The sequence below is a fragment of the Notolepis coatsorum genome (assembly GCF_963971535.1).
Source record: "Notolepis coatsorum genome assembly, chromosome: 15".
NCBI lineage: Eukaryota > Metazoa > Chordata > Actinopteri > Aulopiformes > Paralepididae > Notolepis > Notolepis coatsorum.
Window position 1 is genome coordinate 24584748 of NC_140179.1, and position 25400 is coordinate 24610147.

General features: G+C 43.4%; 1 protein-coding gene across 1 annotated transcript in view; it reads right to left on the minus strand.

Moving 5' to 3' along the window:
- Nucleotides 1-845: 845 nt before the first annotated feature.
- The window catches only part of zc3hc1 (zinc finger, C3HC-type containing 1), a 32122-nt gene continuing 7567 nt past the window's right edge, over nt 846-25400 (minus strand). Inside the window, exons 4-10 of the mRNA XM_084330825.1 lie at nt 22975-23058; nt 19704-19831; nt 15661-15800; nt 14078-14360; nt 12252-12458; nt 9186-9392; nt 846-1967 (exon numbers count right to left, since the gene is read on the minus strand). Coding sequence (XP_084186951.1) covers nt 1896-1967; nt 9186-9392; nt 12252-12458; nt 14078-14360; nt 15661-15800; nt 19704-19831; nt 22975-23058 — 1121 coding nt within the window. The 3' untranslated portion in view covers nt 846-1895. The remainder of the gene's footprint in view (nt 1968-9185; nt 9393-12251; nt 12459-14077; nt 14361-15660; nt 15801-19703; nt 19832-22974; nt 23059-25400) is intronic.

Below are 25400 nucleotides of genomic sequence, written 5' to 3' on the forward strand. Positions count from 1 at the left end.
GCCATGTTCAGCCTGGCTGTTTATTGTAAACTCTCCGGTTGCTAGGCAACCTTTTAAAATCCACAGCACCAACTGTGGTACACAAGCTAAACCATGATGATATTAACAGTGATATGAACAGTCCCAGCAGGCTCTGGCCAGGTTGTGAAAGGTGTGTCTCAGCCAGGGTCCAGCCAGGTTGTAAAGATAATGGAGACGAGGCCACAGCACGGCTAAACCCTGGCTAGTGGAGACGAGGCCACAGCACGGCTAAACCCTGGCTAGTGGAGACGAGGCCACAGCACGGCTAAACCCTGGCTAGTGGAGACGAGGCCACAGCATGGCGAAACCCTGGCTAGTGGAGACTAGGCCACAGCACGGCTAAACCCTGGCTAGTGGAGACGAGGCCACAGCACGGCTAAACCCTGGCTAGTGGAGACGAGGCCACAGCATGGCGAAACCCTGGCTAGTGGAGAATAGGCCACAGCACGGCTAAACCCTGGCTAGTGGAGACAAGGCCACAGCACGGCTAAACCCTGGCTAGTGGAGACTAGGCCACAGCACGGCTAAACCCTGGCTAGTGGAGACTAGGCCACAGCACGGCTAAACCCTGGCTAGTGGAGACTAGGCCACAGCACGGCAACCCTGGCTAGTGGAGACGAGGCCACAGCATGGCTAAACCCTGGCTAGTGGAGACGAGGCATTAAAGACTTGAGCCAAGCTTATTGTTCAAGCTTGTAGAAATTATTTGCCTGTATATTCTTTTATAAAAGGAAAATATTAAAATAGAAAATGCCCCCTCCCCCATCTTTCATATTTGACATAGCCTACTTGCGAGGGTGGAACAAAGCAGAGCGGGAGGAAACTGCAAAAAGAAGGATTTTTATTAAAAACCCCAAATGGAGATTATTCGGGGTGAAAGCGCTGCACAGGAGAAGCGACTGCATTAGCTAAGAAAAATCGCAGGAAGGCAAATCAAAATGACAAAAATGAATATTCTATCCCCAAAACATGTTTTGATTTCTATGGCACATACTTCACTCTACCTGGCGTTAATATATATATATGTATGATGAAAGAGAAAAATAACATCACAGCAGACGCAATTTGCAGAAAAAGAAGCATAATTTTTCTTCCCTCAAAAAAAGGACTCCTAACAAAATTGCTTTTCAAACACGATTTTGTACAGAACAAGGCTTTAAACCTCCAGAGCTACATTAAATTTTTTTCTCTTTTAAAAAGGCTCTCGAGATAAAAGTACGAGCAGACACAAAAAGGACTTCCACAGCATTTGCTAAATCGAAGTTACCGTTTTTACACTTCCCTCATACGAGTCATCCCCTTACGTCGAAGGTAAACACTTTTCTTTTCCAGTGTAAAAGCCATTCGGTCTCTTTTCACAAGCTTTTTCGTTTAGGGAGTTATTGTCCGACACACTTCACACGCGTCTCCGGGGGACGACAAGCTCAACGGATGACCGGACGGGATCTTCACATGAATCTTTGAGACGGCTTGCCGTGGAGAAAAACCAGATGAAGTCCGTGTCCGATTTCATAATTCCCCGCTTGCAGTGTAAAAAAAAAAGAAGAAAAAGAGTATAGCGTCCCGTCAGTCCACCCGAGTTCGTCTGATCCCCGGGGTGGGTAACTACACCCTAACATCAGTCCACGTAGACCGACTCCGTTTTCCTAAAAAAGCCACAAGGACCACATTCACAAATTTCACGGTTCAGAGAAGACGAGCGTTTCTTAACTAAACATAATACCCAAAAAGAAACCTCCTTCGACTCGAGAAACACACGGATAATGACACCACCCCCCGCCCCCCCTCGTCAGCATTCCTACAAACCCTGTACCACAAAGAAAAAAGTAGGACAGGTGGGCTGAAGAGCGTCGCGTTTTGGGGCGGAGAGGAGTCTACTGAGATGGAGAGGACACCTGCCACTGTCGTAGGATGGCAAAGACTCTTTTAGACTTGTCATGGGGACCCTGGAGGGAGACAATGGGAGAGATGATTAGACAATAATAATTGTATAGGACTTTTCATACAAAAATTGCAACTCAAAGTGCTTCACAACAGAAAAAAGACAGGCATAAAATAAGCACATAAAGTGCAGACATAAAATCGTTTTTCACATTAGGATCTGTAGTGGCCGACTGTCACTCCCCGATTGTGCTGACAGGTGTCACGATGCACCCATAATTAGTTCTCTACTCAGTAACAAAGTATGTGATGTAAATAATATAGAAGAATGTCCAAGTTACAGTACGGTTTGCAGGGTTTTATTGTCCAAAAGTGAATGATAGTGAATGAAAGGTTAAATCAGAACAGTTGTCAATTGCTCTATTTGTCAGTTCCAAACAGTGAAACGGGTAGGAAAACGTATCTCCAAAACAGGTGCATGAATTACAGTGATCAGCTAGGTTACTTATAGAGGTGGTGTGCCCCCTAGAGTTCAAACATAAATACGACACCTAGTCTAAACAATATGATTTCTAATATTCTAACAATACAAATCCACCAAGTCGGTTTCTGCTTCTACAGGATCCAACATCCCAATATGCCACCTTGTTTAAGGTTTGATTGCGTTTTAAAAATAGACAATAATAAAAAAAAGAGTAAAATAGAATAGACCGAGTGAAATAGTGCAATAGTGCAGTGCAATAAGATAGTAGAATAGACAGTAACATGATGCAACGGTGCAATAAAATAGTTCTGGATTACTGTTTAACCTCTTAAACCCTAGCCCTATTTTCAGAAGAAACACCTAAAAATACATAAGTACCATAATTTTCGGACGATAAGGCGAACCTGAATATAAGCCGCAGCAGCTAAATTTAATGATGTGTACAGGTGTTTTAATGTTTAATTACCATATGTAAGGGTTCGTGCACAGAGGGGATTGTCGGGAAAGAGATGGCTGTTTGAGGAAGCTCCCATTTATTAACATTTGTTTAAACCGTAACGGTAGCTAGGTACTAACGCTAGCTCACAGAACGATAGCCACGCTAGTTAGCCAGCCAGGTACCAACGCCAGCTCACAGAACGATAGCCACGCTAGTTAGCCAGCGCCAGCTAGGGACTAACGCCAGCTCACAGAACGATAGCCAGGTACCAACGCCAGCTCACAGAACGATAGCCACGCTAGTTAGCCAGCCTGGTACCAACCCCAGCTCACAGAACGATAGCCACGCTAGTTAGCCAGCCAGGTACCAACGCCAACTCACAGAACGATAGCCACGCTAGTTAGCCAGCCAGGTACCAACGCCAGCTCACAAAACGATAGCCACGCTAGTTAGCCCCAGCCAGGTACCAACGCCAGCTCACAGAACGATAGCCACGCTAGTTAGCCAGCCAGGTACCAACGCCAGCTCACAGAACGATAGCCACGCTAGTTAGCCAGCCAGGTACCAACGCCAGCTCACAGAACGATAGCCACGCTAGTTAGCCAGCCAGGTACCAACGCCAGCTCACAGAACGATAGCCACGCTAGTTAGCCAGCCAGGTACTAACGCCAGCTCACAGAACGATAGCCATGCTAGTTAGCCAGCGCCAGCTAGGTACCCAGCTCACAGAACGATAGCCACGCTAGTTAGCCAGCGCCAGCTAGGTACTAACGCCAGCTCACAGAACGATAGCCACGCTAGTTAGCCAGCCAGGTACCAACGCCAGCTCACAGAACGATAGCCACGCTAGTTAGCCAGCACCAGCTAGGTACTAACGCCAGCTCACAGAACGCTCAGTAATTTTGTTTAATGCTTCAGTTATGTTGAAAGAGGAGCTCTGAGCTGCTCATACACTAGACTCTTGCCGTAATGGTTTGTTGACGTGGGTCTGTGAGGGGGAGGAGGGGAAAGGCGTGCACTGCTGCAGCAGATTTAGGAGTCTGATATGACGGTCAGAGATGAGGGAGCGCGCCCAGTTAGCTGTAAAAATCCATAGATTAACCGCACCATTATATAAGCCGCAGGGTCGAAAAATGGGGGGGAAAGCCGCGGTTTATAGTCCGAAAATTACGGTAAATGGAAGATTGCTCCACTTCTACAAGGTCCATGTGCATATTAATAAAGGGCAGATGATTAAACAGGAGATTTAGTAGAGACAGTACTGAATTCTGCCATCCGGAGTTTCTGGACACATGCTATTTGAAATGATTATAGAATATCAGGCCTATAAATTAACTTATTATGGCCAAGTCGCACATCTATGGATCGGGCCAAATCTCCTCTTTCCAATGGCAGAGTTCAATCTGGATTTAGTATCACCAGGCGTGATTCACAAACTGTGAATGAAATCTACTGTGAGTACAGTTACTTTTTTTATAATGTAAATTTCTCCACCATTTTTCATCATATTGCAACGCCGTTTTTTTGCTCGACGTTCACAGAAAGGTAGAAAAACTAACTGCATTCTGTTTTATGGCAATAACATTCAGGTTTGTGGGATATGATCCCAAAAAATAAGAGAAATAAAAAGTAAAAAAATGGAAGTTAGACAGGTGGTCGAGCGGAGATTGCGTTCGTCACCAGCCCCGGAGCTGTGAGCTTGGTTCGCCTGTTCGAATCCAGCTCACAGCTCCGGGGTTGTCACCAGCTTGGCTGGCCGTCTGCACTGATACAATTGGCTGTATCAGAGGGTGGGAGAAGCTGGCGGGGTGGGTCCGGGTCGTTGTAAACAGCGACTCCTACAGTTCGGTCGGGGCGCCTGCTAAGCGCGGATTGGACGTGAGGGGGATAGTGTGGTCCTCCCACACGCTACGCCCTCTCAATGAGAATCCGCGCTGCCAGGTGAAAAGAAGCGGTGATTGGCTGGACGTGTGTCGGAGGAAGCACGTGGTAGCCTCCACTCTCCCAAATGATCTGACTGTGGGGGGTAAAGCGCAGCGACCAGGAAGGGACTGGGAATTGGCATACGACTAACATTGGGATGGGAGAAAATCGGAGGAAAATGGAGGGGGAAAAAGACCACAAAAAAAAAAAAAAAAAATGGAAGTTAGATGATTGACAGGGGCTGGCGTGAGCTAGGAAGTGTAGTTTTTTGAAATTCGAAAGCCCATCAAAAGTCCTGGGTCTCCTTCCTCATAGGACTACAAACAAAGTGTAATTTCCTCGTGTCAAACCTTGCCTTTTTCCAACTAGATTTCTATAACTAATATTTCACTAACAGTTAAAACCATTGGTAAACAAACATAGTGCTGAAAATATACACTTTGACTGCCGTTTTGACAGGGTTAGGGTCTTTACTCTTGGCTACATTTGGAAAAGAAAACATTAATTCATATATTCTGTAGAGATGGATTTATGGCGTGATGTCATTGTTGGTCCGGTACAAGACCGCTCAGACTTAACATCTTCCACCTGTGCGGTACCGGACCGCAAATGACATCACGCCATAAATCATTCTCTCTAGACTGTATGACATAATGCTCGTTTTTTCCCCCTCAAATGTATCCAACAGTAAAAATCCTAACCATGTCACAACAGCAGTCAGTGTATATTTTCAGCAATACGTTTGTTTACCAATAGGTTAAAGTGTTATTAATGAAATATGAGTTTAGGAATTGTATTCAAAAGATCGAAAATTTTGACGGAAATAAATCCGAGCGGCCATTTTGCTGTAGTCATGATGAAGGAAAGACAGGGCTTTCAATGAGCGTTGACATTTCGAAAAACTACATCTCCTAGGGCAGGGGTCGGCAATAGGCGGCCCGCGGGCCGACATTGGCCCGCCAGCAATCATTTCTGGCCCGTCAGTTTATTTTGAGAATATGATATTTATTTTACGCGCTGGTAATATTCACTCGTGACTAGAGATGTTCCGATACCATTTTTTCCTTTCCGATCCGATTCCGATACCTAAGCTTTGGGTATCGGCCGATACCGATACGTATCCGATACCAGTGCATAAAAAAAAAAAAAAAAAAAAACAAAAAAAGTATAAAAATTATATATATATATATATATATATATATATATTTTTTTTACAGATACTGTTTTATATATACTGTTTTTTAGTAATAACTAGAAAGTAATGGTATTTATTCAACAGGTGATTGTATAGATTTGTATTAGTATCATTAATCAATGAGTATGGGGCTGCAGGACTGCAGATATACCCTACTCTAGATCCACTCGCTTTGCACTCGTTACCAAGTGGCTCTGCAGATATACCCTACTCAGTCAAGGCTCCGGTGAAGTAGCAGAGGAACTGTTGTGATTTTTGCACAATAAATATTCAACATTCTCTTTTGAGACTCCGCCTCAGAATCTTATCATTTGGCACTAAAAGCTAAACATTGTCGCCGATATGGCTGTCCGCAACATGTCATTAATTGTGTACGCGACGTGCAATTGTGCAATGACTACGTTAACGTGAGCTAGGTTAGCTAGCATAAGTTACCGGTATATGGAAAGACCATAGAAGACTGTAACGTTACTGGTGACATTGTGATTTAACTTGGAATACTCCTTTGCCAACTTGCTGTACTTTGCTTGCAGGTCTGCAGCCATTATTGCTGGATTACGAATAGCCCCAACTTTAGCCAAGGTAACGTCAAAGCTAGCTTTCGGTTAGCTGTTCACTGCTAATAACACCAGCCACCAAGCGATCTCATCAGAGCTCCCCGTCAACATCGCTCTGTCAGGACGATGGCATTTTAAGAAAGTATCTGCTCTGCTGTTAAAATGACAAATGGCAATTGACACTTTAATTCACGGTCGATTAAGCACGTTTGTTTTATAATGCTCACTCAGCGAGTAGGGTATATCTACAGAGCCCAACGTCCGCAGTGTTGTTGATAAATTACGTCATATGGTATCGGAGCGCAACATTAGAGGGTACTCGCCGATACCGATACCAGCATTTTAGGCAGTATCGGCGGCATTTCCGATACTGGTATCGGTATCGGAACAACTCTACTCGTGACGTGAGAGTGTCTTTGTGAAGCTGTATCTATCTATTCATCATATCTATGTCTGTCACTATAGCCAATTGAAATGCTAGAAATGGTCACATGGACTGCGTGTATATTTTCCCTAACGCACTTTCACTTCCGTGTTCGGGATGCGAGCGACTAACGTTAGCAAAAATTTGTTAAAAAAAAAAAAAAAAAAAAACGTCTTTGGATAGCTTCTTTGCAACGGGGAAATACCAACTGAGGAGCCAGAAGAGGAGCCTACGACCTCCAAGACACATAAAGCTTATTTTAATAAACAGGAGTCATACTTAAAATACGGGTAGGGATGGGTACCTTTCACATTTGAACCGATACCGGTACCCAACGGTACCTTTTTTCGGTACTTTAGTCTCAAGAAATTTAATTTACCTACCTCAGTCGTGAAAAAAGAAAATCCAAACTTCAAATAACTACAATTTCGAGTTTTCTGCTTGCCATTGCTCCGACTGCTTTGTTGTTGAATCAAGTCAAATCCTAGGTAAGCATATATTGTGCGTGTGAACGTTGACATGAAAAGAAAAAAGTAAAAAAAAAAAAAAAAAAAACGGTATCTCACTTGATTCGATACTCGGTAGTACAGACGTGTTTCGGTTCGGTACCTCAAAAGTACCGAATTCGGTACCCATCCCTAAATACGGGTTTATCACAACAGGTGACTCTTGCGTGCCGAGGTCCTCTCTGCATAATATGTGGCGACAAGATAGCAAACGAGGCAATGATGACAACTGTGTTCAAGTTGGCAGATAAAGTAGCTGCATTCAACGCCAATCTGGAATTGGAGTGCGGCGAGTGGATATTTGACATGTTTCAAACATTAGCAGGGATTTTGGAGGACTGAACAAGACCAGGGCAGTTATGGTGAGTCGTGTTTACTTTTCATGCATTCTGATCTGCTGTTCATGTGTATATGCACTTGCCGCGGTGCTGTATGAACATCAAATGCCCATCCTACTGATCTGCTGTTCATGAATGAAAACTTTATTTAACAGATTGCGTACAATACAGTACGGCTCAATACACACAATTGTTAAGGGGATGCAGACCAGAGAAAGACGTTTGTCTTGTTTACATCAGGGTCCCCCATTTGCGAGTGCATCATGTGTATGCACTCGCCGTGGTGCTGCATTTTTCACTATCATTATATTAAATTAGCCATTGTTTTTGGTCCTGGCCCGCCATTCAATGGCTTGGGGAAAATTTGGCCCATGGCCAGACCTAATTGCCGACCCCTGTCCTAGGGTTCTCCAGCCTTCTGGAAGCAAATGACTTCCTGATTATAATCTTTAATTTCTATTATTTCTCGGGATTATATACCACATAACTGAACGTTATTGGCATAGTTTGGAGCACAGTTAGTTTGTCTCCCTTCTGTGAACATTTAGCAACCATCCGTGTTGAATTTGGTTTCAAAATGGCGGAGCTGTCTCAAAAATAAAAAGCTGACTGTAAATACAATAGATTTCATTCTCGGTTCTTCATGCACGCCTGGTAATACTAAATCCAAATTGAACTCTGTCATTGGAATGAGTAGATTTGGCACGATCCATAGATGTGCAACATCGCTACAATAAGGTAATTTATATGCCTCATATTCTATATTCTATAATAATATTTCAAATGGCATGAGTCCAGATGGCAGAATTCAGTACTGTATCTACAAAACCTTCTGTTTAATCATCTTCCCTTTATTCATTTCCTTAGATTTTTTGTACACATGATCGCAAGAAGGTACTGAACGAGCTCAGTGGCAGTTTCTCATGTCTGGTCATTTTTAGCATGGTGTTATTCACTGTCAAAGATGCAAAGAAAAATCGAAATTCATATTCTCCTTTGTTTCATCACAATTTAAGCAAGCCTAGTAATGGACACAATATTTCTGACACTGGGAATACATTCCATGAGATCCATAGATGTCCCTAGATACCAAGAACATGCTAATGGACCTTGTAGAAGTGGAGCAATCTTCCATTTACTTATGTATTTTAGGCGGATTTTCAGAAAATAGGGCTCAGGCTTAAGAGGTTAAAGTCATCTTACATTTTAGATAATGTTTAGAGGAGGATCATAAATGTGATAATTATTTTAGGAGTGACGATTTACTCAGGACACAAATCGACACCTGGTTCATAATTCGATATTATCGTAATCAGTTGAAAAAGATTTTTAATTAAATTAAATATGTTATTTGCACAGATATTGTTGCTAACAGGGATTTCTTGTGTAAGGGACACAAAATGGTCCAGTGACTTGCCTGTTTAGGACCACTTCCTGCGTTGGGATTTTTCCTCATCGGTAGGAGGAGGTTCAGAGCGGCCTTCCACCCCTGCTGGCTTTGAGAGTCCCCGGGCAGGAAGGGGAGGACTCCAGGCTCCGTGTTCTCTTTGCCCGCGGTGATCCACGGGCACCAGTCTCTGTGCTGGGCGAGCGGATCGAATGCATTCCGATGTATCGGACCCTCCTGGAATAGAGAGTTGAATTATTATTATATATTTTTTTACTTAACACAATGGCCACCAACAACGAGTCAACTCGTTATAGCCCGTCAATCGAATTCTGCCAACAACGAGTATACTCGTTATTGGATCGTTATTTCTTTTATTCGCTATTTGCATTCATAATTCATCCTGCTGTGCTGTGGAAATGTGTGGCACTCTGTCTGAGATCGCAACGTTCAGATACCACCGCCTAACGCCTTGCAGCCGCTATTGCACTCCATTTGAAATGATGTGGCTTGTCGTCTGGGCCGAGCTGCGGCGTTGGATTACGTTGGAATGGCGATCAGATAATTGGATTCTTCTTTTTGCAGTACATCATAGACAAGGTAAGGACTATAATGTTATCAATCTTGCGTTGATCCGATAATTCTTTCCCCGCGATCGGAGCGTGTGTGTGGTGTGTGTGTAACTTATCCCGTTGGTAGCAATCTAAGCACAGAGGGGCGCCCCCCCCCCCCTTGTATGCATGCATGATGAAACATAATACCAATAATCTAGCGTTGATTTCAGATTGATTGTTGATTCAAGCGAGGAATGGCAACGTTTAGTGAATTGCACTAAAACGCTGTTTAGCAGCGCTTCCCGGGATTACACAGAACTACCCTAAAACTATACTCATATTCACCACGATATAAAACGGGAATGTATTGATGAAAGAATGATCAGTTTTTTGCAACTTGACCGGAAGAAACTCAATGACAATGGACTATGTCATTAGATCCATAGCTATAATATTTAATATAGTTTCAGCACTACAAACATGTACCGCCATTTCATTACAGCGCTGGCACAAACGGCCATACGCCCACAGCGACCTCCGGCGGTCAATGAGTTAATAGTAGGCTTGGGCGGTATAATTTTTTTCATACCGTCATACCTTGCTGTATTATGACGGTATGACTTTCATTTATCAGCGGGGGGGGGGGGCTAACAATATACTTGTTATCACCATACATAACGCTTATATTGAAACACGTTGACATTAGGGCCGTTCTTTCAACCTAAAAGTGCACTTTCTTCAACCTCGAACCTAAATTCCTTAGCAACCCGTGTTACCAAGTAAACAAATCACGGAACGATAGCCAGTTAGCCCGCACCAGCCTAGTACTACTAACGTTAGCTCCCGGAACGATAGCCAGTTAGCCCGCACCACTGGCGCACCAGCCTAGTACTACTAACGTTAGCTCCCGGAACGATAGCCAGTTAGCCCGCACCAGCCTAGTACTACTAACGTTAGCTCCCGGAACGATAGCCAGTTAGCCCGCACCAGCCTAGTTTTGGATAGTCGACTATGATTTTATTATTATTCTTTTTTCATTCCATTTGGGCTGTGGGGGGTGCTTAATGTCTGAAGGAGTCGACTGAAGGCTTCTTGTCCTCTGCAAAAGCATGCAATTGGTCCACTGATGGATACATCTTGATATTCGTCTAGTCTAGTGTGTTCATTAGATGGGTGAAATCCTCTTTCAGTGCCTCTGTGCCTGTTTTTGTAGGCAGTTAGCCTCTGGTATGCGTGCCATTAGCGTTAGAGGCCTCTTTTCTTTTGGAAAGAATGATATTAAAAAAAATCCTTTTTTATTCGACTAAGAGGTTGGCAGTCGACTACGGCTCCTTTCGACCGATTAGTCGACTAAGGGGGCTTTCTCACTGCCATTCGGGGTCGAATCAGCTCCGCTCCGTCCTTGGGTGCGAACTCCCCCCCTCTGGTTTGTGTACACACTGCAGTCTTGGTGCGCTCTGGGTTTTGTTTACGGTTTGCGTTTTGAGCGTGTAAGCTTGCCGTAGGCGATGATGTCACGCTCGAACGTCAACACAGGAAGAGTTTAACACAGTGGTGGAAACTGGATGCTGATATAAAGAAACGAATAACCAATAAATATGAAGTTATATTTTAACCTCTGTTGTCAAGCCTTGTCAATATAACCCACCCCCTTTTCTCACAAATGGAACTGGAACTGGTGTCGTGGAGTCGGCTTTGAGCGTTTTCCAGGGTTAGCGGCTAACGCTAGTTAGCTTAGCCTATTTATTACTAGTTAGCAGCTAACATTGCTCGCGTCAATTATATTGCATCATGTCATTGATCTACCGGTCGATCACGGCCGACTGGTTGGGCACCACTGGTCTATAGAAAATAAATGCATTCGAACAAGAAACCAATGTATAGACATAGCAATGGCAAAAAATTTGCCAGGCCTAATGCGAGCCAGGGAAGTCTTGTGCTTGTAACGTGGCTTCATGTTTTCATCCACTGAGCCGTGATGCTCAACATGCTTGTTTGGTTGAGGTCTGAACTCGCCAAATTGCCTATACATATCGTTTTGTGGGTATTGTCCAGTTGTTGCTGTATGTTTTTATCTGCCCAAAATTCAAGCAAGCATGAAAGCATTACAGTAACGACGTTGTGTGTGTCAGCAAGTTGATACAGAAGCCTCTTCCGTGTTTTGGTACAAGCTTGTACACCTCGCCCCCCGCTCCCACTGGCGCGCACCCGGAACCACCTATTTCAGTGGTCCAGGTTTGGAGCGAATCAGCGTCCCCGGGGACGGGGGGAGCGTTCTCAGTAGGACGACCACACCCTATTTGGGTGTGATCAGGCTGTGATTCGACCCCGAATAGTTAGTGAGAAAGCCCCCTAATAGGGGTCAGCCCTAGTATGGTTGTACGTTTTATGTTGTAAATAGTTGACTGAAAGCGATCACTAACTGCTAACTTGAGCATCTGATGTCCTGAAGTTACACAAAAGGGTGTTTATGATTAGCTGGTTCATGATAAAAGCGGCGCAGCAGTGAGAGCACGGATGGCCAGCGGGGTGTTTTCCTTACAGGGCCACCTGCCGACGACAGGCGCGGGCGCTTGGGAGTGTGCTGGGGGCTGGTGGTCTCGTCGCTGCCCGGGCCATCTCCCGCTTGTCCTATACACCGGGTGGCAGTTCTTTTGCCCCGGGCCAGGGGGCTGGGCAGCTCCTCGCTGGGGCTGGGGGAGTCCCTGCTGCGGGTCCTCAGCACCGAGGGAGGGGGGCTGGTCTCACCCTGAGAGAGAGACCGGAGAGACAACCGGGTAAGAAACCATTCAGACATCTAGTTCATCCAAAGCCACTTACAAGTTGCGTGCAACAAGTCAGCAGGAAGGGTACTACTACTCTGGCAGCTTAGGGTCAGTGATATTGTTCGTCAAACAGTGTTGAACTTCAAGTTCCTTTATTAGTTGTCATACAAAAGTACAGAATACTTTTATATAAAATGCTTCTTTCTGTTTTGCTCCAGAGATTGTGCTAGATAAAAATTGATAATTATAAAAATAAGTATAATAAGTATAAAATAGAAGTCAAGTACGTAGACAAAAGTGTTCAATATATACATACAATATACAATGCAGAGTAGAAAAGTAACAATGAGTTACAATACAATATACAGTACAATGCAGGAATGGGATGAGGTACAATTTAGGTAAAATTTACAGTAAGGTGTAATGAGGTATGAGTTGTAGTGCAAATTCTTTACCAATAAATATAAAGTGTGTTAAGTGTCTAAAGTGGGTAAAGTGGGTGCTGCAGTGAGTTGTTTGTTTAAAGTGAGTGTGTGCGTGTGGATGTGTGTGCTGTGCGTGTATTTGATGGTTGTTACTTGAGTGTTACAGTCTTGAGTGCATAGTAGTATATATAGACATATTAGCATAGTAGGTAGTAGTATAGGCAAGGGAGATTACAAGGTAGAAGCAAAGTGCATAATAGTAGACAGATCAAAGTTTATTATTATTATTTACTGGGAGGGACTGGGCGACTGACCAAACACTATATCAGTGATGGCTGTCGGAATGTAGAGCTATTTAACCCTTATTTTAACAAAAGAACACCGCTTACAGCAGCTTTAATATGATACATACAATAAAAGGAATATCTTATCTTATCATACACTGTCTAACACAATTCATTCTAGATTAAATTAGATTAGATTTAGACACATTTAGATTAGATTAGACAGATTCAGAACTGTGCTACTGGGATCCTGATGAGTGCGGAAATATGATCACATCACACCCATACTCCATTCCATACACTGGCTCCCTGTCTCCTCCAGGATTGAATACAAGGTCTCCCTCCTCACCCATCAGTGCATCCACAGCAACGGCCCCTCCTATCGCTCCCCCGACCTCCACCCGCTCCCTCCGCTCTGGACACTCAAACACACTCCAACCCATACACAGGACACACCTTTGCACAGACCGGGCCTTCTGCTCAGCTGCTCCTCGGCTGTGGAATACTCTCCCCGACCATCTGAGAGCACCACAGTCCGTTGAGGTTTTTAAAAAGGGGGCTAAAAACATTTCTTTTTAACAAGGCATTTGCCTGAATTATTCTTTTACTTCTATTCATTTTATTATTATTATAATTTTTATGTTCTTCCATTTCATTGGTTGTTTTATTCATTTTAATTGTTTTTATTCATTTAACTTTTTATCTATATCTCCTGTAGCACTTTGAGATTTTCAGAAATATAAAGTGCGGTACAAATTGAATTTATTATTATTAAATTAGATTAGATTCAGTTTATTATTATTATTCTCACCGGTTCAGGACAGGTGGTGTCAGTTTATTATTATTATTCTCACCGGTTCAGGACGGGTGGTGTCAGTTTATTATTATTCTCACCGGTTCAGGACGGCTGGTGTCCTGGCTCCTCAGCTTCATGCGGCGCGGTGTGGTACAGGGGGAGGTGGAGGCAGACGGGTCCCCCGGAGCCTCCTGAGTGGCTGGAGCTGGAGCTGGAGTGGGAGTGGGAGGTGGCGTCTTGGCAGAGGAGGGGCTCATGGCCACGTGGAAGGTGTCTTCCTCCGCCACCGCGCCCTCCATCTGGTGGAAGTTCCACAAGCCCACTTTGCGCATGCAGAAGGAGCAGGTGAGGATGGGCAGGTTCATGGCGTGAAGAGCTGGGCTGTGGAGGAGAGGGAGAGACGTCCGTTAGTCAGGCCAGGGGAGGTGTGTTAGTCGGGCCAGGGGAGGTGCGTTAGTCGGGCCAGGGGAGGTGTGTTACTCGGGCCAGGGGAGGTCTGTTAGTCGGGCCAGGGGAGGTGTGTTAGTCGGGCCAGGGGAGGTCTGTTAGTCGGGCCAGGGGAGGTCTGTTAGTGGGGCCAGGGGAGGTGTGTTAGTGGGGCCAGGGGAGGTCTGTTAGTGGGGCCAGGGGAGGTCCGTTAGTCGGGCCAGGGGAGGTGTGTTAGTCGGGCCAGGGGAGGTGCGTTAGTCGGGCCAGGGGAGGTGCGTTAGTCGGGCCAGGGGAGGTGCGTTAGTCGAGCCAGGGGAGGTCTGTTAGTCGGGCCAGGGGAGGCGTGTTAGTCGGGCCAGGGGAGGTGTGTTAGTCGGGCCAGGGGAGGTCTGTTAGTCGGGCCAGGGGAGGTGCGTTAGTCGGTCCAGGGGAGGCGTGTTAGTCGGGCCAGGGGAGGCGTGTTAGTCGGGCCAGGGGAGGTGCGTTAGTCGGTCCAGGGGAGGTGTGTTAGTCGGGCCAGGGGAGGTGTGTTAGTCGGGCCAGGGGAGGTGTGTTAGTCGGGCCAGGGGAGGTGTGTTAGTCGGGACAGGGGAGGTGTGTTAGTCGGGCCAGGGGAGGTGCGTTAGTAGACGTTCCTGGCCAAATTCCCAATCAGGTCTCTGACATCAAGGCCACCTAATCATCCCTTCCCCTTAATTGGTTGATATCAATCCCCGTCTCCTGAGCCGTTCAGCCATTGTGTAGTGTGATGTGTGCCTGGTGCCAGTGTATGGCAGCCATTGAGCCTGCATAGCCCAAGGTTGGGTGCTACCAGTGGTGGTGAAGGAGGCATAAATATATATATAAATATCCCTCCTGACCCATCAGTGCATCCATGGAAATGCCCCCCCCCCCCCCCCCCCCACCCAAAGATCTCCTCACCCGAGAACCCTCCACCCGTAACCTTCGCTCCGCCAACACAAACCGCCTCCTTCCCCCCAGGACCAAGCTCCGCACCATGGGGCCTTCTGCTCGGCTGCTCCTCGCCTGTGGAATGCCCTCCTTGACTACCCGAGAGCACCGCAGACCACTGCTTCCTTTAAAAAAGGACTAAAAACGTACCTCTTTAGTTTTAACCTTTTTATATGTTTTTATGCCTTTTTTTTATTGCGTATGTTTTTACCCTGTAGCACTCTTGAGATTTGGTCTCCAAATGTAGAGTGCACTAAAAATGTAATGTATTATTATTATTATTATAAGAAAGGAGTCTCACCTGGCGGTCCAGCCGCAGAGCGACACGATGCAGGAGGCCACCTGAACGGCCAGAGGTTCGGAGGACGGAGTCCCGCCCTGTTTCTTCTGCTCCTCCTCGATCAGCTGCAGCAGGACACTGATGACGTCCTCGGTCAAAGACTGCAGGGAAACCACTGTTGGTTATTACTAGGGCTGCTGGGCGATATGGCCTAAAAATAAAATCTCCATAAAAATTATAAAATCTCCACGCCAAGGAAATCATTCAAATAAGCTGTTTTTATTTGACAAAAAATAATTATCAAACCAAGATGAATTTCCCTATTGGGATTGAAGTGCAAACCTAACTTTCACCAATCTACACTTAAATAAAATAAAATTATAATATATATTAGGGCTGACCCCTATTAGTTGAATAGTCGACTAATCGATCGAAAGGAGCCGTAGTCGACTGCCAACGTCTTAGTCGAATACAATACAAAAAAGAAAAAGAAAAACTAAAAAAAAGTAAAAAAAAATTATTTGTATCATTCTTTCCAAAAGAAAAGAGGCCTAGAAGCGTGGCTAGTGCTAATGGCACGCATACCAGAGGCTAACTGCCTAAGAAAACAGGCACAGAGGCACTGAAAGAGGATTTCACCCATCTAATGAACACACTAGACTAGACAAAATCAAGATGTATCCATCAGTGGACCAATTGCATGCTTTTGCAGAGGACAAGAAGCCTTCCGTTGACTCCTTCAAACATTAAGCACCCCCACAGCCCAAATGGAATGATAAAAAACAAAAACAAATCAAATGTTTTATTTTTTTCATAGTCGACTATCAGCTAATTTCGGCCAATCATAGTCGACTATCCAAATCCTTAGTCGGGGACAGCTCTAATATATATATATATACGGTTACTCTTTATTTCTTTTTTTGATCTTTTCCCCCCTCGTTTTTCTCCCATCCCAATGTTAGTCGTTATGCCAATTCCCAATCTCCTTCCTGGTCGCTGCGCACCTACCCCCTACGGTCGGTCTGGGAGAGTGGAGGCTATCACATGCTTCCTCCAACACATGTGTAGCCAATCAACCGCTTCTTTTCACCTGGCAGCGCGGACTCTCACTGAGAGGGTGTAACGTGTGGAAGGATCACACTACCACCCTTAGATCCTTTCCTCGCTGAGCAGGCGCCCCGACCGAACTGTAGGAGTCGCTGTTTACAACGACCAGGACCCACCCACCAGCTTTCCCACCCCTAACACTGCCAATTGTGTTAGTATGAACGACCAGCCAAGCTGGTAGCAATGTCGAGAGCTGGGCTCGAACCCAGCATCTCCTGCACTAGTGGCGAGCACCTTGCCCACTGTGCAAAAGATGAATGTCCCTATTGGGATTAATAGTGCTATAACTTGCTTTTTCACCAAACTTCACTTAAAACAAATAAATGGTGCCTTTTGATCATCAAACAAGAATGAATTTCCCTATTGGGATTAATAAAGTGCATATCTAACTTTCACCAAACATCACTTTTTGTAAAGCTAAATATTCATGTTTATATTCATGCTCCTGTTTTTGGGAGACTCATCTCAAAAAGGTTCTCGGGGCACTTTCTCTTCAAACTATTCTGTAATACAGACAAGGAGCACTACATTTACATAAATACAATAAAATACCCTTTAGAGTTCCACGAGACACTAGAAAAGTATTGCGATACCCAGCTGTTAAAAAACGGTTCAATACTCCATTTTATTAGTATCGATACTTTTAGATTAATAGCATGATGCATATTTTCCATTAGTTGAGTGGATGCGTGACCAGAGCAGTGTGTGTGTGTGAGAGAAAGAGAGAGGCAGAGCACACTTTGCGTAGTGGGCGTGTCAACAGTGTCAGCTGAACACACAAGGCATAGGGAAAATAGTCACGGATATCCCAGAATGTCTTATTTCATAATACAACGGATGAATGGATGTTTAGATTAAACCAAGTTGTATGCAGTGATGAACGAGTTACTTAGCGTCACACAAGTTGCACTAGTACGCATGCTTAGCTTGCTAACGTTAGATACCAGTGTTGATAAGGAGCCGTCTGCCAACAAAGATGTTGTTTCAATTACCATCCAAACGTTATTGAAGACTCCTGTGACAAGTAAGTAGGTACTACGTAGGGGTGGGAATCACCAGTTTCATCATGATACGATACGATATCGATTCTTTGGACAACGATACGATATTTGCCGATATCACAAAGTCTCTCACGATACAATACGATACGATTAGATTCAGGTGCCTGCGATCGATATGAGATGATATCATATGCCCATTTAACACAATCAGTAACATTTAGATCAACAAAAAAAAGGTAATGAAAATATCATTTGACATTTGTATTTTTGAGCTCTTCCAGACATTTAAAGGAAAATCAATCTATTGTTTTTAATACAAATAGACCTCCTGTTCACTGTAAAGTGCCACGTTTTTATATATTGAGCTTTAAACTTTAAGCTACATTTTTTGGAACTCAAAACTCACAACCTCCCTCTCCCAAACCGTTCCTACAACAATTTGTTGATGTTGCATGATCATGTATAGGCCTACATTTATTATGTATTATATTGTTTATGTTTAAATAACATTTAAACATCAAACTCCTCTGACCTCATCTGGTCTTTCCAAAGACGCGCGCACACACACACACACACAGAAAGGGAGAATGCTATGCTGTAACATCTACACACACGGAGCTACTGCTGTTGTTCTTGGGCAGATATGAGACTCGCCACAGGATTTTCAAAATAAGAGTATCGATATGAATCGATCTTATTACATCGCATCGATCCGATTCGATTGTTGATAATTACATCGATGTATCGATCTGGATCGATGTATCGTCCCACCCCTAGTACTACGTACTTCTAACTTTTCCTAACCATTTTGTAACCGCAGCATTTGCTAGGCTATGTGCGCAAATATTATCATGATTCTGCCTAAAGCCGGGCGGCTACGTGGCATAGTGGGCAAGGCGCTCGCCACGAATGCGGAGACGCTGGGCTCGCCTGTTCGAGCCCAGCGCTCCACATTGCTTTCAGTTTAACTGGTCGTTCATACTAATACACATTGGCCGTATTAGGGGGTGGGAAACTGATGGGTGGGGATCGGGCGTTGTGGACAGCGACTCCTACAGGTCGGTTGGTGCGCCTGCGCAGTAGAATCAGGAAGTGTCGGGGGCAGCGTGAGCCTCCCACGCGTTACTCCTCGCCACTGAGCGATCGAGCTGCGCAGGTGAAAAGATGCGACTGCTGTTACCTCAAGTACCGGAGGGGACTTGTGCTATGTATGACTTAGTCCACATTGCAGCCGGCTTGTGGGAGGCAAGAAACAGCGTTCGTGACAGGGGAGGGCTGAATTGGATGATACGAAATTGGGATGGGACAAAAATATAGAAAATGGGAGAAAAAGTGGATAAAAAAATGATTCTGCCTAAAGCCAAGACTCAACAGTGCGATCGTTTCACTCGCATTTGGGACTAAATAGCGAACCGGAAAGATAATTTAGGAGCACATGTGACAGTTCGATGACAACCAACCTGTTAATGTCAACCAAGCTGGTCCGAAAACAGTTACAACTAATCCTGGAGCAAGGTTTCGATGGAAGATATTGTTTTACATATGTATATACATCATCTTTATATATATATAATCTCATCTCCTGTGCTGGCACAAGCACTAACATAGTGTGGAGTGAAGAGATAACACATAATTCACATAACAAATGGAAATTAGCTACAGTATATAGCTCAGCAGTTGTATCAATCATATGATTATTCAAGTTTTAGCAGCATCAAAATATTATTAATTATGACATGTTCTATCATCAAATATTACATTCCATTACTTTTCCTGATATTTTAGGTTTTTGCTGTGGTATAGTTTCAGGACCGGTATCGGCGCACCACGTCAAGACGCATGCTGTGTAATCGCAACGCCCTGGGTTGGAATCCCCCATCTCTTCACTGCTTTTCTCAAAGGACAAAATGCCCTAAAGAATATATTTTTTTAAATGGCAGAAAAACGTTGCCTCACCATGGATTTGAGCTGTTCCAGCTTCATGGCAGGCAGCTGCTGCTCGAGGACACAGGCGCTCTGGAAGCGCTGCAGGAAGGCTCCGAGCAACGCCACAGGCTCAGAGTACGGGACCACCCAGAACCGCTCTGAAAGAACAGACCCACTTACAAATTGTAGCCCACTACACAGACATACATCAACTACAGTGCATCCATCAGACACAGGCAACTTGAAGCGCCACGTCCTTGATCGTGTTAAAGATCACGGTTTTATGATTATGAAGGACCCTCAACGCCCCAACAACAGTCTGTTTAACCTCTTAATATGCAATGCAGGTTGGATCACTTTGTAGAAAATAATAACTTACTAACTGAGAACCAATGTGGTTTTAGAGCCAACAGATCGCCCTCAATGGCATTGATTGAATTAACTGAAGAAATAATAACAAACATAGATACAAAGCTGTACACAGTTGGAGTCTTTGTAGACTTAAAAGAAGGCCTTTGACAAAATAGATCACAAAATCCTTATAAGGAAAATGGTCAAATATGGCTTCAGAGGGGTTGTGTCAGATTGGCTTGAAAGCTACATAAAAACAGAGAACAAATTGTACAACTTGGAGATTGCAAATCTAGATATATGAAAATATGTGTGGAGTCCCTCAAGGCTCGGTTCTGGGACCCAAACTGTTTAATCTATATATTAATGATTTGTGCTCGGTGTCAAATGTATTGAAGTGTGTACTATTTGCTGATGATACTAACATGTTCTGTACAGGGAGGACATCCAGCAGCTTATGATGGTCTTAACAATAGAAATGAATAAATACAAACTCTGGTTTGATATAAATAAATTATCTTTAAATCTAAATAAAACAAAATGTATGGTGTTTGGAAACCTCCAGATAAAAACAGACATTCAGTTGATAATAATAGAATAGAAAGAGTATATGAAAATAAATTCATGGGAGTGATTTTAGACTATAAACTCTGCTGGAAACCCCATATAGAATATGTGAGGGCTGAGATGGCAAAGAGCATCTCAATTATTAGTAAGGTGAGACATGTACTCAATCCCAACTCATTGCACACTCTGTACTGTGCAATGATCGTGCCTTACCTGCATTACTGCACAGAGGTATGGGGTAACACATACAAAACAACCATAAATACATTGACTATCCTACAAAAAAGAGCAATAAGTAATAAACAATGCAGGATATCGGGACCACACACACAAACTGTTTCTACAATCACACATTTTGAAGTTCATTGATATGGTAAACTTTTTTTTTTTATCCACTTTTTCTCCCATTTTCTATATTTTTCTCCCATCCCAATTTCGTATAATCCAATTCAACCCTCCCCTGTCACGAACGCTGTTTCTTGCCTCCCACACGCCGGCTGCAATGTGGACTAACTCATACATAGCACAAGTCCCCTCCGGTACTTGAGGTAACAGCAGTCGCATCTTTTCACCTGCGCAGCTCGATCTCTCAGTGTCGAGGAGTAACGCGTGGGAGGCTCACGCTGCCCCCGACACTTCCTGATTCTACTGCGCAGGCGCACCAACCGACCTGTAGGAGTCGCTGTCCACAACGCCCGATCCCCACCCATCAGTTTCCCACCCCCTAATACGGCCAATGTGCATTAGTATGAACGACCAGCTAAACTGAAAGCAATGTGGAGCGCTGGGCTCGAACAGGCGAGCCCAGCGTCTCCGCATTCGTAGCGAGCGCCTTGCCCACTACGCCACGTAGCCGCCCTGATATGGTAAACTTTAAAACTCTGCAAGTTATGTACAAAGCAAGAAATAATCAATTACCGGTAAATGTAAGAAGCACATTTCTGGATAAAGAGGGGGGATACAACTTCAGAGGACCATTGAACTTCAAAAAACCTGTGATGAAAACCAACCGGAAAATAATGTGTATCTCCTCTTACGGAGCCACCCTGTGGAATGGGCTAGAGGATTAACTAAAATATTGTGAAAACATAAATCAATTCAAATCTAGACACAAAAAAAAAATCTATTTTTTTATAGGTACAGAAGGGAAGAGCTTTAATTGCATATTAAAGATATATATATACGTATGATACTGTATTGTACGTTATATCGTATTACATTATATAATCATATTATAATTCATTTGTATATTATATTGAACTATATTTGCAGTATATGCGATTATATTATGGTACTATATTGTATATCATGTACTATATATCTCACATCACATTATATATGTGCTGTATACACTATTATGTACTATATACTATTATATATACTATTATATACTGCAGGTATACTATACTGTAATGTGTACTATATGTGTGTACTGTAATGTGTACTATATGTATGTACTATGCATGTATGTAAATGAAAAAACAAAAAGAAAAGAAACGTAAGTCTTCAGGGGTAGGGCCCGACAAGCCTAGTGCTTCTCCCTAGCCCTTTTCGGACAATTGGACAATGCTGCAATAGCAGCTGGTAAAACGTTGACGATTTATGGAATGACCGTTGTTATGTGTCCAAAGCCCGAAATAAAAAATAACTGAACTGAACTGAACAATGGCCCGTTTTCAGGCCGACGTGCCCACGGGCGCGGCAGTGTTTTCCAGCTTATAACTATTTTTTTTTATTGAAACTGCTACAGAAAAATGCGAGTACACAAATTCAAGTTCAACTCAAGTTCAGACTTCTGTTACTCTATTTCATTAGCACTAAAAGTGATTTAACCTTTTTGCATTAGTAACTTCAGAATGTTATCTTTCAAAAGAGACCAGGCTTATGCATGTGCTATAAATAAAGATAAGCTTTGCAAAAAAGGTATGCAGTCCTCAAGTTCAAGTAAAAGAAAATGGCCACTTTTCTGGGTGCCGGTTAAGAGGTTAAACTGCTGAGGTCAGGCAAGCGCCTCCGCATTCATGCAGCAAAAACAGAGACGCCGCTTCTTTCCCCAGACCATCAGAACAATCAACACTGATTTCTCCACATACAAGCGCACACACACACACAACAAAAAGGTCACTTTAAAAAACTACTTTTTGCAATATCCCGAACCCATTGTAAACTTGTATATTATTACATATTACCTTTTACTCTTACATTTAGCATTGTATTTTTATTCTTACGACTTTTTCTCTTTATCATGTCTATTTTAATTGTATTAATTTGTATTTTGCACAATCGAGGCGGGCATGGCCACCTACATTTCACTGCATGTCTTATGTATGTATGTGACAAATAAAACTCTTGAATCTCTCTTGAAAGAACCCGTTGCTCTGACCTGGACATGGGAAGTCGGGCCAAGGACAGAACTTCTCATGCTGCGTCTGCAGCTGGCTCGAGATCTCTGCAATGCGGGACTCATCTACGGAAAAAGACAGAAATTGTTGACCCTAACCACTTGGCAGACGAGGGAGAAGCAACCTACCTTGCCAACATAAAGTTCACTGTGGCTTTGATGCTGGTCTAACATTTAGTCATTAAGCTGAACGCTTTTATCCAAAGCGACTTACAAGTCCTGTGCAACAAGTCAGCAGGAAGGAAGGGTACAACTCTGGCAGCTAAGGGTCAGTAAGATTGTTTGTCTAACTGTGTCGAACTTGAGTGCTACAGTCTTGAGTGCATAAAGACATATTAGCATAGTAGGTAGTAGTATAGGCAAGGTAGATTACTTAGTATCATAGTAGTATAGACATATTAGCATAGTAGGTAGTAATATAGGCGAGGTAGATAACTTAGTAGCATAGACATATTAGCATAGTAGGTAGTAATATAGGCAAGGTAGATTACTTAGTAGCAAAGTGCATACTAGTAAAAGACCATAGGCAGGTTAGTAGTTTTTAACAGTATAGTTAACAGTTGAAGAAACACCCTTGTAAAATATTTAAATTCAATATGTACCCATTTTTACAGTTTGTGGTAAATTACCATTTAGAAATATCTTCTATAATCTGACAAAAGAAATGAATGGAGAGCAACATTTGATCTTGATGTAATCTTAAAGTTCTTATGTCATGTGTGTAATATAAAGAAGACCTTCACTGTGGTCACGAAGGAACCCACCTAGGGATGCCCCGATCGATCGGCCCCCGATCGTTATCGGCCGATAATCAGTATAAATATGCGATCGGGGAATTCCGATAATTAGTCATATTCGCCGATCGCGGAAACTGATCAAGTGGATATCTCACTCGCTTGTCTCAGACGCACAGGACCTGCAAACTGCTCCTCCTCCCTAGCCCCGCCCGTACCCGTGTAGAGTTTGTAAACACGGAGGCGGACCTCCTCTGCTGAGTCTAGATAGTGCATTCGACCTGAGCTAACGTTAGCTACCTAGCTATCGTTACTGTTTAAACAAAATTACCCAGTCAACTATTCACTTTTAGTAGGCATTGTCTAACGGTATTTAGCCGGCTAGCTACTGATAGCTCCGGATATCAACAAATGCCCCAGGAAGTCCAGTAGCCCATGTTGATATCTCCGTTAGCTTGCGTTAGCTGACGTTAGTTCACGGTTCAAAACGAAATGTCCGATTGAACTAAATAGTTGTCTTAACGTCATCTAGCCGGCTAGCAGTAGCTACAGATAGCTCCTGATATCAATGTCTTATAACATTGATTGAATGCGTATTCGAGCTGAGGGCTTGCTGAATGTGAAATGACCAAAGCATAACGTTACCAATAGGGTCCCGCTGCAGCGCCGGAGAATCCTTTTTGGAGCTAGGGCTACTAGAGTACACACAGACAGTGGAGCTGTTTGCAGATAGCGAGCATTTTGACTTGTTGCGTGGTGGCGGTGTCTCGCAGATAATACAACTACAAGTCTAATTATATAATATATATATATTAAAAAAAAAAAAACTTTTTATATAAAATAATTTTTAATTTATTTTTAATCAAAAACGATCGGTATCGGATCGGTATCGGCCGATATGGCTCACGACGATCGGTAATCGGTATCGGTGGCAAAAAACGTGATCGGGGCATCCCTAGAACCCAGCGTGTAAAGTGTAGTGTTTTTGTACTATAAGTAAAAGTATATTCTATAATGTATTATACTAAATTATGTTATATCAAGTAAAATGTATGGAAGAACAAATGTAAATGTAAGGGGGTAGGGATCAATAAGCTTAGCTTCCCTCTACTCCTTTTTTGAACATGTCAACTAACTACATTGCTCTTGACCTTTTGTTTATAATTAATTCTTTATTATGATTGTTCTGTTTGACTGAGCTTGATACTGTGATTTGTTTAGGACAGGGGTCGGCAACCTGCGTCTCCGGAGCCGCTCTTTAGCCAATCAGCTGCGGCTCCCTGGTCAACATTTTTTCTTTTTTTGTAACTTTTTTTTCTTTCTTAGAGATCGATGTCATACTGTGACACTGAAATTAAAAAATATTTCATCAACTAAAATATACAGTGAGTACGTCACACCCTGCGCCTCTCCCTGCTGTCTGCAAGTGGATAATCTTGAGTTTCCGACCCCCCAGTAAGCTAACCATGGATAAATCCAAAAAAAGGAAAGTCTGAGGAAAATAAGAGGGTTTAATTCAGCATGGACAGATTCATTTTCTTTCACGACTAACGATGCAGGCTTACCTGTATGCCTGATATGTGGTGAGAAACAACAAAAAATGTACTTTTTATTTTATAGATTTTCCACAAATAAGGGAAGGACTCAAATATAAGTGAAAAAAGTAGTAGAACG